At 35.8% G+C, this 15,937-nt stretch overlaps 1 protein-coding gene and 1 pseudogene across 3 annotated transcripts in view; both read left to right on the top strand.

Annotated features, from left to right (window-relative positions):
• The window catches only part of LOC107668763 (DNA topoisomerase 3-beta-1-like), a 19,551-nt pseudogene extending 15,272 nt beyond the window's left edge, over positions 1-4,279 (top strand).
• Positions 4,280-5,773: 1,494 nt separating this feature from the next.
• Positions 5,774-15,937, top strand: part of LOC107668739 (protein phosphatase 1F-like) — a 12,378-nt gene continuing 2,214 nt past the window's right edge. The window contains exons 1-7 of one of the 3 annotated variants that reach the window (XM_016460713.1): positions 5,774-6,146; positions 6,801-7,060; positions 9,264-9,394; positions 10,111-10,313; positions 10,543-10,731; positions 13,857-14,000; positions 14,417-14,510. In XM_016460713.1, coding sequence (XP_016316199.1) covers positions 6,885-7,060; positions 9,264-9,394; positions 10,111-10,313; positions 10,543-10,731; positions 13,857-14,000; positions 14,417-14,510 — 937 coding nt within the window. In that variant the 5' untranslated portion in view covers positions 5,774-6,146; positions 6,801-6,884. Of the gene's footprint in view, positions 6,147-6,800; positions 7,061-9,263; positions 9,395-10,110; positions 10,314-10,542; positions 10,732-13,856; positions 14,001-14,416; positions 14,511-15,937 lie in introns of those variants that run through there. The other 2 variants (XM_016460715.1, XM_016460714.1) reach the window with 2 other exon arrangements.

The following is a 15,937-nucleotide window of genomic DNA, read 5'->3' as shown; positions in this document are numbered from 1 at the left end:
GTTCAAACCTGTATGAATTTCTGTTAAACACACAAGAAGATATTTTGAAGAATGTTGTTAACCAAACAATTGCTGGTAGCCACTGACTTCCACTGTGTTTTTTCCATACTATGGAAGTCAATGGCTACCAGCAACTGTTTGGTTATGATTTTCTTAAAAAATAATTCCTTTTCTGTTCAACAAAAGAGAGAAATTCATGCAGGAACAACTTGAGGGTGGGTAAATTTTAATTTTTGGATGAACTTTCTCTTTTAGAGGTTAAAGTTGTTGGCTTGTAATAAGAAGGTCAGAGCCTTCTATGATGTCTCATAATCTTAAAGGGTTAGTTCACCCAAAAATGAAAATTCTGTCATTAATTACTCACCCTCGTGTTGTTCGAAACCCTGTTGACGTCAACATGAAACATTAGCATATTGCCCACCCACTTGTTGGTCTTTTCGTGTTGGTCTGCATGAAAATGCAAATTCATTATTTGCCACTAGGTGCCGCTTTTGGAGCGGTAAAATAGCAGTAAAATAACGCTGTACACAAAGCAGCACTGCGCTCACAAACGCTGCTTTATCAGGCATTACAGACATGATGAAATGAAAATGAGACCAATCGGACCAATCACCGCAGATTAGCGAGCGTGTGGCGGCGCTGACCCAGATCCGGCGTGATGACGTCATTACGCCGGATCTGGGTCAGCACCGCCACACGCTCGCGCGTATTCTCGTAGCTTCGTAACTTTACAGTTGAACCACCGATGTCACCCTTTAAGGGGCCATTCACACAGAACATGTTTTTGGGTGGTGGAATGAAAAAAAAAGCAAGCTCTAGAGCACATTTTTAACAAGTTTAACTTTTTAGAAAGCCATTTCATGCACGAGATATGAGTGCAACAGTCAAACACGTTGATCTAGCATGTTTGTATAGAAAAGCAATTGAAAAGCAGCACAGAGGAGTGAAAAATCCAGTGGAATTCGGTATGAATGGCCCCTTATAGTTTCACTGTACGTAAACAGTTTTTACCCCCAAGGACTGTTAGGAGAAACATCTGAGACAAAGTCGATACTTAAATGAAGAGCTTCATTAAATCTAATGAGCTATGAAAGAGAAACTCAGGTACTCTTCCTTTCTTTTCCTCTGTGAATGGCAGTGGAAAAAGAGTCAATCAGGAGTTAATGGTAGGGTCAGGGTCATGGGTCAAAGCCCCAGACATGGTGTTGCAATCATTTGACTTGAGTGCTGTGCAGAACTGAGCTTTGGGTCATTTTGAGACGAGCGTGTTTGGTTAAATATCTAACATTCCTCCATCTAATCGTACTGTCATCAGTTCAAACTAAGAGTTGATAAAGAAAGCAGCTAAAAACAATGTCTGTACATGCTATGATCTGTATACTGTGAAAAAAAAAAACAAAGAGATAACATTTTAAAGGAGTCATGCAAAGAGAAATGGAATTTTCCTTGATCTTTTCAAGTAATAGTTCAGAGTACTGTGAAAAATGTTTCTTTTGGGGTCGGTACATTTTTAGTAAGAAGTCTCTTCCAAGATTGCATTTATTTGATTAAAAAATGCAATAAAAGTAATATTGTAAACCATTACGATTTAAAATATTTTTTCTATTTTAGTATTTTTTAAATGTAATCTATTCCTGTGATCAAAGCTGAATTTTCAACATTATTACTCCAGTCTTCAGTGTCACATGATCCTTCAGAAATCATTCTAATATACAGATTTGCTGCTCAAGGAGCATTTCTTACTATCATCAATGTTGAAAACAGTTGTGCTGCTTAATATTTTACAAAGAGATAACATTTTAAAGGAGTCATGCAAAGAGAAATGGAATTTTCCTTGATCTTTTCAAGTAATAGTTCAGAGTACTGTGAAAACAAATGTTTCTTTTGGGGTCGGTACATTTTTAGTAAGAAGTCTCTTCCAAGATTGCATTTATTTGATTAAAAAATGCAATAAAAGTAATATTGTAAACTATTACGATTTAAAATATTTTTTCCATTTTAGTATTTTTTTAAATGTAATCTATTCCTGTGATCAAAGCTGAATTTTCAACATTATTACTCCAGTCTTCAGTGTCACATGATCCTTCAGAAATCATTCTAATATACAGATTTGCTGCTCAAGGGGCATTTCTTACTATCAATGTTGAAAACAGTTGTGCTGCTTAATATTTTTGTGGAAACCGTGATGCATTTTATTTCAGTATTCTTTGATGAATAGAAAGTTTAAACGAACAGCATTTATATGAAACCGTAACAGTATAAATGTCTTTACTGTCACTTTTGATCAATTTAATCTATCATTTTCTGAATAAAAGTATTAATTTCTTTAAAAGAAATCTTACTGACCCCAAACTTTTGAACAGTATATCCATACACATATCCATACCCACAATACTTTGCTCATCAGAAATACAGTTTTTAAACATCTGACGTCAGGTTGAGAGGAAATTGTTGATTACGCGCAGTGAATAATGCAGCTAAAGTTTTTGATGGCTCATTTAATATGTCCCAGAGCATACACACACTAACTTTGATCCTAATTACCATCTGAATGGCCATGCTGCTGTAAATCACGTGGTTTATTTATTTTCCACTCTGATGCACTTTGGGCTTTTAGGCAGACTCCTCTCTCTCTTGTCCTTTCTGCCAATACATGCGCACCTGAAAATGACCTTCAACACGAAAGCATTTGACCTAAATGTTGTCTTGTGTCCATCTGAATGTGGAATAACTCACAAATTATTCATCAATGTCCCTCATCATTCAAATTAGAGCTTAAGCTATGTCCCTGTTAAATGGGCCTCAATGTCCACCGCTTGCATAAGTGAGATTAATGCTGATTTTCTCAAGCCAAATGTACTGAGTGAAATCCAGCCACAGTATAGAGGTCTTTACTGTTACGTCCTCATTTTGGATGGTAAAATATGCGGAAAATGAAGTTATAAACTGAAATATATTAGCAATTCAGTAAATGCTGGTGGTTGACTTGTGTTTTCCACCATCAATATTTTTTCAATTATGAATTTTAACATGGAGAAGCATTATTTACTAAAGTCAGCTCAAATGCAACATCTAAAAAAAGTATTATTGACATTTTCATAAGTATTAAATATTATGTTCCAATAAATGCACATAAAATGTATTCTACAACTGCAAAAAGTTGAGTCAGACGATACCCAGATTGCCTTTTACAGCTTTATCATGATGTAGTGTCAAATATAAAGTAATGTTACTTTACGCATTGGTCTTTTGTTTTTTTTTAATCACCCCCAGGCCAAGCCCAGTCGCCTGCACTGCTCTCACTGTGACAAGACCTACAGTTTGCCTCAGAATGGAGCCATTAAGCTGTACAAAGAGCTCAAGTGTCCTCTGGATGAGTTTGAGCTGGTGCTGTGGACCTCGGGATCTCGTGGCAAAAGCTACCCTGTGTCCATACTGCTTCAGCAACCCTCCCTTCAGAGACATGAAGAAAGGTAGGAGAGACTAGAAAGCTCTGATTCTCATTTAATATAAAATATATCCATTCTTAAATGTTATGTGTTAAATTTATTATAGAGGCAATGTAAAAAGGACAGCCCAAGATAGAGAAATTTTTGCAAATGTTTTCAACACTTGTTGGAACAGAAAAATCAAGCAAAGAAATGTAAATGTTCTCCTACTTGAAGAATAGCCCTAATTATGTCATTTCTCTTTCTGTTTCGGTCAGGGATGGGCTGTAATGAGTGCACCCACCCTTCCTGTCAGCACTCCCTCAACTCTCTTGGCATTAGTCAGTGCGTTGAATGTGAGAAGGGCGTCCTGGTCTTTGATCCCACCTCGGGTCCAAAGTGGCGGATGGCTTGCAACAAATGCAACGTTGTGGTGCATTTCTTCGAGCAGGCCCATGAAGTGCAGGTGTCCCAGGACAGCTGTGATTCCTGCGAAGCCTCCCTGGTCATAGTGGAATTCAACAAGACATGCTCTCCGTTGCCTGACGGTGAAACGCAGCACACTGGCTGTGTGTTTTGCGATCCTGCGTTCCAGGATCTGGTGGAGCTGAAACATGCGACCATGCGGCATCCCATGCACCGGGCCGGAGGAGCCCGCAGAGGGAGAGGGAAGGGAAGAGGGAGGAGGCCCATGGGGAATCCTAAAAAGCCTAAAGATAAAATGGCAGCCTTGGCAGCATATTTTGTGTAGAATGTTTTGTAAAGTTTATTTGTCTTGCAGTAGAAAATCAAAGCCAGCTTAAGTCTTAAAGTGCAAACAAAAAAGATGAAAATAGCAATAAAGTTTTAGATTAACAGAGTCAGTGATGTATTTTTTATTCAAAGCATCATTTGTAAAAAAAATAAATAAATAAAAAAAGAGATTTCTAAAATCTAAATAGATTTTTAAAAATTTCTTCGAGCACGCCCATGAAGTGCAGGTGTCCCAGGACAGCTGTGATTCCTGCGAAGCCTCCCTGGTCATAGTGGAATTCAACAAGACATGCTCTCCGTTGCCTGACGGTGAAACGCAGCACACTGGCTGTGTGTTTTGCGATCCTGCGTTCCAGGATCTGGTGGAGCTGAAACATGCGACCATGCGGCATCCCATGCACCGGGCCGGAGGAGCCCGCAGAGGGAGAGGGAAGGGAAGAGGGAGGAGGCCCATGGGGAATCCTATAAAGCCTAAAGATAAAATGGCAGCCTTGGCAGCATATTTTGTGTAGAATGTTTTGTAAAGTTTATTTGTCTTGCAGTAGAAAATCAAAGCCAGCTTAAGTCTTAAAGTGCAAACAAAAAAGATGAAAATAGCAATAAAGTTTTAGATTAACAGAGTCAGTGATGTATTTTTTATTCAAAGCATCATTTGTAAAAAAAATAAATAAATAAAAAAAGAGATTTCTAAAATCTAAATAGATTTTTAAAAATGTTTTTGAAAGAAGTCTCTTATGCTCACCAAGACTGCATTTATTTGATTAAAAATACGGTAAAAACAGTAATATTGTGAAAATACTAATTTAAAACAACTTTTTTCTATTCGAATAATCATGTGACATTGAAGGCTGAAGTAGTGACTGCTGAAAATTCAGCTGCATTTTAAAATATATTCAAATAGAAAAGTCACATCTATATGAAACAATATACAACATTACGTTTATAAATACACGATAAATCACTTTACGTAAACTACACCAAAAAAAACAAAAAAAAAACATTAAACATGATCTGAAATACACAGAAATGCCTAAACTAGCAAAAAGATAAGTGAAGTTAGTAACAAAAATAAATAAAAATAAAACCGATTATGGTACCACAACAATAGAATGTTTCAGACCACTCGTGTACTCTACACTGTAAAGAAAAAGACAAAATAGGGCACAATGTGCTGTATTAATATAAAGGAATTTTCCTTATTTATTTTATTATTTATTTAACAGCGGTGTTTTACTTGTATTTTCAAATTTGCACTCAATTGCACTTCATTTCAGTCAGACTGAGTATATAATAAACAACATTTTACAATGTTTAACTAATGAGATCACATTATGCAAACAATATTAAGACAATTAAAAAAAAAAAAAACGTTTTAATGAAAAGAAAAGAAAAGGTGCCACTTGTCTATCAATATCATGTTTAAGAATAAAAGATTTGGATAACGTTTTTGGTTTTACATTTAAACAAAACTGCAGTATTAAGTCATCAGTCATGCATAAAATAAAAAAAGGTTTTCTATGTCCATCTAAAGCGTCTTTGCATATACAATGAAAAGAAAAACGTTTCCTTGCCTCGTTTATTTCCATATTGAGAAACAGAACCTTATGAATATTAATTACCTCACGTGAATTACTGAACGCTCGTTGGTTAGCTAGTTAAAAGGAAAGTATTAATATTCATAAGATCGGTCTGTCACCGCCCAGACAGCCACATCGACCTAACAACCGAACGGATTGTCTTCATCCCGTTCTGACAAGTCTCTTCCGCTCCTCACACGTTCATCCGTAACGCTTGTATATCGCTGTGTTTGTACTTCCTGTCTGTCACAGCGACTTCCGCAGGTGGATTGGTTTTTGTTGTGTAGTGACTGAAAGGGCGTGCGTTCATGCACGAGAACTTCAAACCGCACTCATCAGGAAAAAAAGGGAGTGTCGGCGCTTAAAGCAACGCCAACCAGCCGCAAAGGTATACACTGCACGTTTACGCACGACTATGTTCTCTTTTATGTTGTTGATTAAACTAACGAGTTGCTGCTTGTAGTTCAAGGCCCGGTTGTGCTGCTTTCAAATGGCGACAGTGCGTGCACTTTCTCGTAAGATAGTGTACTATGTATACTAGATACATTCTGTAATTTAGAAGAATATTTACTGTTTGTAGTTTGCAATCTAAAAGGCGGAAAAGTATACGACTTGTCACATTTTTACGGATAAAATGTGGTATCACAATGCATATGTTTTCTTTCGTTACATTTAAATAATCATCAAGCGTAAACTTACAAAAAAACTCCCTGACGTTTGTAGTTCGGACAAACAGGTAGCCCCGCCCCAAACGCACGTCATTGGTTGATGTTGACAGAGGGCCGCCTCCGAATGTTCTGATTGGCCAACACTCTCACATTCTATTTTGCATGGATTATTGTATGAACCTCAAAACAGAGTCTTAGAAAAGTTTATATATCAAACATTTATTATATCTAAATATTCTATTCTGTTCTGTACTATTACCATAGCAACATATTTGCTTTAAACTGATAGAGGCAAATTACATTTACAACACTGACAGGTTCTGGTGAAGGTGGTTGTGTGTATTGCTTTATTTATTTATTAATTTTATTTGTAGATTCATACGTGAAGTTTGCATCCAAGATTGCTTTGGACATCCCCAACTTCCTACCTTGGTAGAGGCTCCAAGTCCACCCTCAGAATGAGTTGCGCGGAGCAAGGCGATGCTGGGAAGTTTCTCAAGCAGTTTCTGGAGGATTTTCCAAACCCGCTTGGGACGGAGGACCCGCTCCCCATCAGTCCACTTAGCCGCAAAGTCTCTATGCAGGAGGTGAAGGGAGAGAGTCTGGATCTTGGCCTCCGACTGCTCTCAGCCAGGTTTGTTATGGGCATATCATGTAGGTCAGGAGTTTTCAATCTTTCAGGTGTCACGGACCCCCATATATGATCATCCTCAAGTAAGGGACCCCATTCTGTAATTGAAAGACAGCTATGTATTTTAATATAAAAATATGTAATTTATATTGTGAAAATTAATATTATAAATGTGTATAAAATAATATTTATCTTATATCTTAATTCTACTGTACTGTTATGTATTATTTACTAAAATATGATGTTTATGAATATTATTATATTATAATGATTTATACATTTTTCTTTTTACATTTTTTTTTATTTTAATGTTTGTTAAAAATATATTTTACTAATTTGTACAAATATTTTACTCAATATATTTATGTATTTAGTTTGATCTTATTTTTTATTATTTTTACTTAAACTTAAACACTGTTTTTCTCTAATCTTTTCGACAGAACCTCTAAAACTCCCTTCAAGGTCTCTGGGAGTTCTTTTATTTTATTTTTTTCTTAAATTATTTATTTTATTTGAATCATTATTTAATTATTTTATTTATTTATTTACTTAGATTTACATTGTTTACTCTGCTTTTCTCCAAACGTTTCCACGGATACCCCACCACTCCCTTGTGAGTCCCTGGAGGTTCCCACATTTTTATTTATTTATTTGAATCATATTTAATTACTTTTTTCAATTATTATTTTAATCAGTTAATTTGTTAATTTGTTTAGTTAGTTAGGTCTATTTTTCTCTAAACTTTTCCATGAACTCCCTTTGGGGGTCCCGTTTGCCAGTTTGAAAACTCCAATCAAGGTTTTCATGGAAGAGAGGGTGATTTGTGTTTATGTTTCCTGTTGGATGACATACTCTTCTCTCTCAGCTATAGATACAGATTTATATTTGTGTTTACATGTCCATTTACTTTGTACATTTTCTAAAAACATGTACAGGATTTAAAAAAAATGTTGCGACACACCTGTCCTCTTAAACCAGAAGAGGAGCGTTCTCTCATTCCTGTCATTCCTGTCTCTCTCTCTCCCATTTGCTTTCTCTCTCTCGCTCTCTGTCTAGCATGATCTGTTTTCCTGACAGTATTTGCACCAGGTTAGCACGTTTCACTATGCATGAGCTGATTAAGAGATTTGGTGTGTTTTTTTCCCAATGTACTATCAGTGGCAATCCAAGCGTTAAGTGAAAACATTGGTGCAGAAATGTTCAAGTTTAAATCTACAATGGAGTTTTTGTTTTATCTCTTTCTATATCCTTTTCTCTCTCTCCCCTGACGCATTTCTCAGGGCAGACTTCCTGTTTGTGAAATCACTATTGTTATACCCACTTCCTGACATTTAGACTTAATTTCCTCTTTGTTGGAAGCTGTGCCGAATTCAGCTGTCTGCACAGTGCAGATTTGTCAGGTTTAACCCTTTTCGTGTCTTGATATAGGTCAGATGTGCATGACGTTGCCGCAGCTCTTGTCAAGTAGGACAAGGGAGTGTTTTCCGACATCTTGCAGTTATGTCGTTAGATAACATCTCACGCAGCCGAAATACTTCTTTTAAATAGACGTGTTGTGTGAGTGGGTGGTCGGGCCATTTGCCACTTGTTGCTCCAGCAGGCAAAGTGCTAAATCTAATCCAAAACCAGAGCAAATTCACTAGTGCAAGATGTGCTTTTACTCCACGGTTTCTGAAAATGCATGAGTAGCATTTGGAGAAAAGTCGTTTGTTTCTAGTCAATGCATTTTGTACGTACACTGTGTAGACTACAGTTCAAAAGTTTGGTCAGTAAGACTTTTTTTTTTTAAAGAAATTAATACTTTTATTTATCAAGGATGCATTAAATTGATCAAAAGTGATAGTAAAACATTTATAATGTTACAAAAGATTTAAGAAATGTTATTGAGCAGCAAATCAGCATATTAGAATGATTTCTGAAGGATCATGTGACACTGAAGACTGGAGTAATGATGCTGAAAATTCACATCACAGGAATAAATTGCATTTAAAATGCATTCAAATAGAAAGCAGTTATTTTAAATTGTAATAATATTGTAACCATATTATTACTGTTTGCACTGTATTTTTGATCAAATAAATGCAGCCTTGGTGAGCATGAGAGACTTTAAAAAAAAATGTTACAAACTCTTACAAGCTTTTGTACAGTCATGTGAGTTCATTTGAGTATGCATGTTTTATTGTCACACTGTTGCCATGTTTTAAAGAAATGCCCCATCCTGGCTGGGTTCAGCGATGTGCAATGCTGCTGTCACTGAACTGCTTAAAGATGACCTTTCACCTCACTACTGCCACAAAGATCCTGAACAGCAACCAGAAGATGAACAGGAAGTTGTTTGTGAGTGATTCACTTGATTTGGTTCTTGTTCTTTTCTGTTTGTGAAATTTAGGGTTATTGTCGCGTTTAAATTTATGCCTTTTGATACAAGTTAATAAGTTGGAAAAATAAGTCAAATTATACAGTATGTATACAGCATTGAACAACTAAAAAATATAACTAAACAATAAATTATATAAAAATAATACAGAAATGTAAAAAAAAAAAATATCACTTTTTTTTTTTGTATATTTCCATAATTTAAAAAATTTCCATAATGCTGGTGGCCCCAAACTGAATAGCAAATTCTGAAGAGTTCTTGCATTATTTCTCCATCTTGTTTTTCTTTTTTTTCTTGTGGTCTTGACATAAATTTATCTTTAGAAAACAAGACAGAAAAATAATTTTTTAAAAATCCCCCCAAAATTGCTTTACTATATCAAATATGTGACTAATACACTGACAATACTAAAGTTGATGAATAAATATAAACAATTTGCAATGACAATTGAATGATCTCAGCTGCATCGCTGCTCTCTGGTGTTCAAACAAAAGTAGTACATGAAGTTTTTACAGATTTGACATTATGTTTGACAACTTATCTCTCCTGGGAAAAAGTAGCAGTTCATGCTTGTTTTATTGACTGTTTACATTATTCTAATCTAAATGTGTGGTTTCTATGAAGCTCTGTTCAAACACTGTAGCATTATGATAAGTGTGTGTTTGTGTAACTGCAGTGTTGCAGTCTGAGCCATTGCAGCGCCTCTTTATTAATAAATTGAGAGAGGTGTGTTTGGCCTGGCAGAAACAGCTGCCCAGTCCCGGGTCGTCCTCTTCACGGACACACAGCTGCTCTGTTCACACCATTCGAAACACTCGCAGAAAGATGGAGGACCGTCACATAATCCTGAAAGATTTTAACCAGCTTCAGGGACTGCAGGTGAGGCTTCCCCACCTCAAACCTTGCATTGTTGTTGGGATGCATGCGTAGATATTTAACCAGACCCGTCCCTGAATATGTATATTTCCCTTTTATATAGAATGCAAAATGTTGCATGTTCAATTCAAGTCCATTTTTATTTAATGATGTCTTTAATGACTTTTCTGCATGGACTTTTTAGAATAATTGGTTCTGAGGAATGAATCTGATTTCTGTTTGTTTTCTACAGGATGGTGTGGATCGAGAGTATTATGCTGTGTTTGATGGACACGGAGGGGTGGATGCTGCCACATACGCTGCCACTCACCTGCATATCGTACTCAGCCAGCAGGAGGCACTAAAAAGCGATGCTGCCACAGCCTTCAAAAGCTCCTTCACACAAACAGATGACATGTTCAAGATTAAAGCCAAGAGAGAGGTAAGAACAACCACCAAAAGTCTGAGACCACTAGTGAAAATGCTTGCATTTTAACAATTTTAATTTAACAATTTGTTTTCATTACAAACTATATTATCAGCATGTCAGTTTGAATCCTGATTTAAAGGTGTCATGAACTGCCTTTTTTATTATTTGATACTGTTTTCTGAGGTCCTTTCTGAAGATTTTTACATCCAAAAACATCATAATTCAGAAGTAATAGGCTATTTTCTGTCCTGTTTTGACCCCCCTCATCAGAACGCTCTGTTTGAATAGGCGTGGCAGATTGTAGACTCAGAAGTAAACACCCACTGCTATGATTGGCTAACAGTTGAGCATGTTTGACAGCCTACATCCTTCACAGATTGGCGCTGCTGTGATTTAGGTTAAAAACACATAAATACTTAGTACATATCAAATGATATGTACTGAGTGTACTTTTACCACATTATTATTTATTTATGTTTTTTTTCTTTAGTCTTATTTAATTGTTCTTTCTGTTCTCGTGTCATGTATGTATGTATGTATGTATGTACCAAGAGCTCCTAAAAACCACAACAAATTCCTTGTGTGTTTGCACACACTTGGTGAATAAAGCTAATTCTGATTCTGAAATGATCTGTAATAGAAGACAAAGGAATAGTGATCATGTAATAAAAACAGTTACTCAGGCTTGTGTGGCGCGACATTAACGTCTGATGCAATATAGTCGCACAGCATCGTGTCATGTAATAAAAACAGTTACTCAGGCTTGTGTGGCGCGACATTACCGTCTGATGCAATATAGTCGCACAGCATCGTGTTTTAGTTTCAATCTTTCTGAAAATCCTGTGTCGAATTGTGCCTTGTTTGTAAACGAATCCTCGTTAAAATGAAGTGAACGAAGGACCAAGTTCTTACTGATGTAGTCTGGAACTTCATTAAAAATAAAGTTTATCCACTCTTTCCTAATGTTAGGATTAGAAGGAAGGCAATTCAAAGATTGCCATCTTTATTGTTTGGTTTCTGCATAGATCTGCGTTTGACTCTCTCATTATTTACAGTACATGTGTGAATCGGTGGGCGGAGCTAAACAGGCAGTGCTGTAGAAGCAGCCGTTGATCTTCTTCTGCGGAGGCGGTGCTTAGCCACACTATTACGTCATAAAGTGGCACATTCTACAGCCTGTCATTTTGGCAGATTGCCTTCAATATAAGCTGTTTTTAGACTAACGAGAAAGTTTTGAGTTCTGAAACTTACAGGATGTTTTTATAGTACAGTGACCTCTTATATGTCAAAAGATCAGGGGAATTTAGATTTCTCAGTTTTATGATCCCTTTAATAGTTTTTAGAAGGCGTTAACATGCTCAAAGCACAGATTTGCTTCCTGAGCTTAAATATCTTAAGTATATCTTATATATTTCCTCTCATTTTACATTTTCATATTTTTAAGATTTTATATATTTTTTTAAATTCTATAACTTATTTTTATTTCTTGTTTCAAATCATTTACAAAGAAATAGCAGATTTTCAGTGTGATCTCAGATTTGTATGTGCAACAAATAAATGAAACAACAAAACCACTTTTAAACATGCACTACCAAAAAAATCGTCAAATACAGCAAGCTGACATTTATGATGGCTTTCTTCAAAGTGTACACTTGTTTTCCTTTAAACAGTTTTTTTTTCAGTGCATCTGCTTCTGAAACACTGCACAATCAGTTTCAAGAGTTATAATATCTTTCCCCTTATTTGTCAAGCTGGTGCATTTTGTGGAAATTCACGATGGAAAGAAATCTTTTCACACCTCTCCCACTTCTTGAGATGCAACTGTTATGTGTATTGAATGTTCCTATGCTGTAATAAATACAGATAAATATAGTCTGTGTTCCTCCTGTGGTTAAATACTTGATAACGAAACGGTGCAGGCTTGCTGCACATCTGTCGTCCTCCACAGGTACGGATATGAGTAATCACTTTCTGTTTCAATGGCACGATCAGTTTAAGTATACAAGAATTAATTTTACCTATACTTAAATTATACAGAATTCAATAAGTTGACTGAAGTGTCATTAAATGGTAAAAATAAATATTTTAGTAGGGCAGTATAGTATTTTAAATATAAATGGGTAAATTATATATTTTTTCATTGTGAAATTGACAAAATATTTAGTTAAAGGGGTCATATGATGCGATTTCAATTTTTCCTTTCTCTTTGGAGTGTTAGGATGCTCCTTCGTCGAATCCGCCGCCTCTGCTCACTCAGCCCGCCGGCCGTTCCTCACTTTATCCCTCGGCCTCTGCTCACTCAAGGCCGCTGTGTGTGACGCTGTGTTTCACCGCATAAACACATTTCATTACACCAAATACACAAAATAACGTTCTTTTTAGCAACATCATATGACCCCTTTAAAATGTGAATTATTTATTATTTGACTATTTTGTAATCTAAAAATATAAAAGTCTGCTATATTATTTTATTAAATTCATAATTTTATTTAGAGCTATTAATTTTGAACATAATAGTGATTTATGTACTAAATTATTTGACTATGTATTTGACAATATTATTTGATGAAATTAGTTTTACTTTTTTAATTTGAATGGAAATGATATATATTATTTAATTAATTTAGTACAGTTAATTTTGAACATATCACAATGAAAAGCTATTAAAAATTTAAATATAAATAAGTTTTATATATTATATACAAATATATTGTTAGAACGTGAGTTTATTATTATTTAAATATCTGTTATAATTAAAACATTATTTTAAATTATAAAATATTTTAAGTTCATTATTTAATTTAGTGTAGTTAATTTTGGGCATAATAGCACAAAAATATTTCATTTGTGATTTATTTGCTAAATTATTTGACAGATCATAATTAGATATAAATTAATCAACCGACAGCCCTAGTTTTTGAAAATGAGGGTAGTATTTGCATTCACTGATTATAGTTTGTTAATTTGAAAGATTTATGCTGATTTAAACTTTATCACAGTACTGTTTTAATGTAAAATAGTATAACAATTACTGTATTACAGTAATGAGAATCATAATCATAATTATAAAAAAAAAAATGATGTGGCACACTCATAGTTACCACCGGATGGCAAACTAAACATTCTTTTGTCTTTAGCGTCTGCGCAGTGGCAGCACTGGTGTGGCTGCTTTACTGACCTCTGATCGCCTGACTGTCTCCTGGCTGGGCGACTCTCAAGCTATGCTGGTTCGACAGGGAGAACCAGTGACCCTAATGGAGCCACACAAACCTGAGAGAGAGGTATGACACACTACAAGCCATTGCTGACCAATAGAGACAGAACCACAAGAGCATATCAGATGCTCGTCTGTTCTCTCTGAGCAGCTGAAATGTGAGACAGAGGAAGCGACTGCTGACCACGTGCTGAATCAATATTAGCAGTGTTTTCTGCATACATACTACAGCGACTGAATGCCAAAAGCATCAGAAATGGTCCTTAGAGATACTGACTGACTTAAGATCAGCGTTTCTGCACATGATTTGCAAAATAAATACTTAAGCCATAGAGTAATAATGATGCAATGGATGCAAACAATTTAAATGTCTGGAGAGGCAAAATAAAGATATTATTTTCTGAATTTAGCTAAATATAGGGGTTTGCTGTTGCGAAAGCTCCAGACTGTATCTTGAATGTTTGTGCTTGTGTTTCTGTGCAGGATGAGAAGAAAAGAATTGAGGATCTGGGTGGATGCATCGCTTTCATGGGTTGTTGGCGGGTAAATGGTACCTACGCCGTTTCCAGAGCAATAGGTGAACAATCTCGCAAACCAAATCAAAAAACAAGATTCTTGAGTAGTTACAAGTATGGCTGGGTGATATACTATTCACAAGATATTTGAATATTGAAGGTTTTTTATTTGTTAATTAATAAGATGGACATTTTAATAGCGTCTCCTGATTTAAATTTCGGTAGCAAAAGTGGAGTCAGTTTGATTCATGTTCATGAATCAGTTCAGAAACTCTGATTCAACAATTCATTTGCATTATTGCTCAAAAATGTTCACAGAAGCTTATTTACTTGCGTGTGTTAAGAAAATACATGTAGATATATATTGCTGATTATCATGATGCTATATTGGTGCATATAACATAAAACTTATTTGTTCATATAGTGAGAAATATGTCCGGATTTATTTCTATTTATTTATTTTTTCACATATATGTAACATTTTGGATCTGTTTTTTTAAGTTATTTTGGTTATATATTTATATATGTAGTGGGTACAGAAAAGAATCACCCCCTTTAAAATAATCACAATTTGTTGCTTTGCAGCCTGAAATGAAGACGGACACAGTTATTGTTTTATCCAGCTGTATTTACTCAGTGCAATTTATAGCATCCAAGTGAAAGATATAACACCAACATGTCAGGAAAAAAACCCAAAAAAAACAGAATCAATGAGTTGGAAAAAGGATCACCAGTATTTTGTTGAACCAACTTTTGCTTTAATTACAGCCTTTAGTCTGTTGGGATATGTCTCTACTAACTAACATCTAGACTTTGCAATATTAATAAATGCTGTGTGCTTTGGGTCATTGTCATGTTGGAAGTTAAACCTTCTTTCCATTGACAACTTTCTGGCAGAGGGCAGCAGATTTTCCTCAAGAATTTGACGGTATTTCGCCCCATCCATTTTTCCTTCTATCCTAACAAGTGCTCCAGTCCCTGCTGCAGAGAAACACCCCATAACAGGATTATCACCACCTCCATGCTTTACTGGAGGAATGCTGTTATTTGGATGGTGAGCTGGACTGGATTTCCTTCAGACATATAGTTTGGTGTTGAGGCCAAATAATTAAGTTTTTAGTCTCATCTGCCTCAGAATCTTCAAGGTGCGTTTTGGCAACGCTCAGTCGTGTCGGATCTCAGTGTAATGTAAATGCAATCCAGCCATCGTGTCTGCATTCGCAGGTCGACATAACGCAAAACGCCGCCCCCTCTCTCCCGATCTGTCGGAAGACCAGAGCGCTAGTGAGACTCGTACATGTATTTTGATTTGCAAAATGCCCCGCGACTGAAAATAGTTTTCAAAAGAAAACCACCACTTCAGGTCGACTTTGCACCGTAGACTTATTTAAATATTGCGTGGGAAAGACCGATCCGATCGGTTATCCAGATCGAGAAGTCAGCTGATGTTGCCAAGTGTAAACGCGCCGTGTCCTGATTGACTGATGAC

Source organism: Sinocyclocheilus anshuiensis, unplaced genomic scaffold (assembly GCF_001515605.1).
Source record: "Sinocyclocheilus anshuiensis isolate Anshui unplaced genomic scaffold, SAMN03320099.WGS_v1.1 scaffold36, whole genome shotgun sequence".
NCBI classification, from domain to species: Eukaryota; Metazoa; Chordata; class Actinopteri; order Cypriniformes; family Cyprinidae; genus Sinocyclocheilus; species Sinocyclocheilus anshuiensis.
The sequence above is the reverse complement of the archived record's forward strand: the minus strand, read 5'-3'. Positions and strand labels throughout refer to the sequence as shown.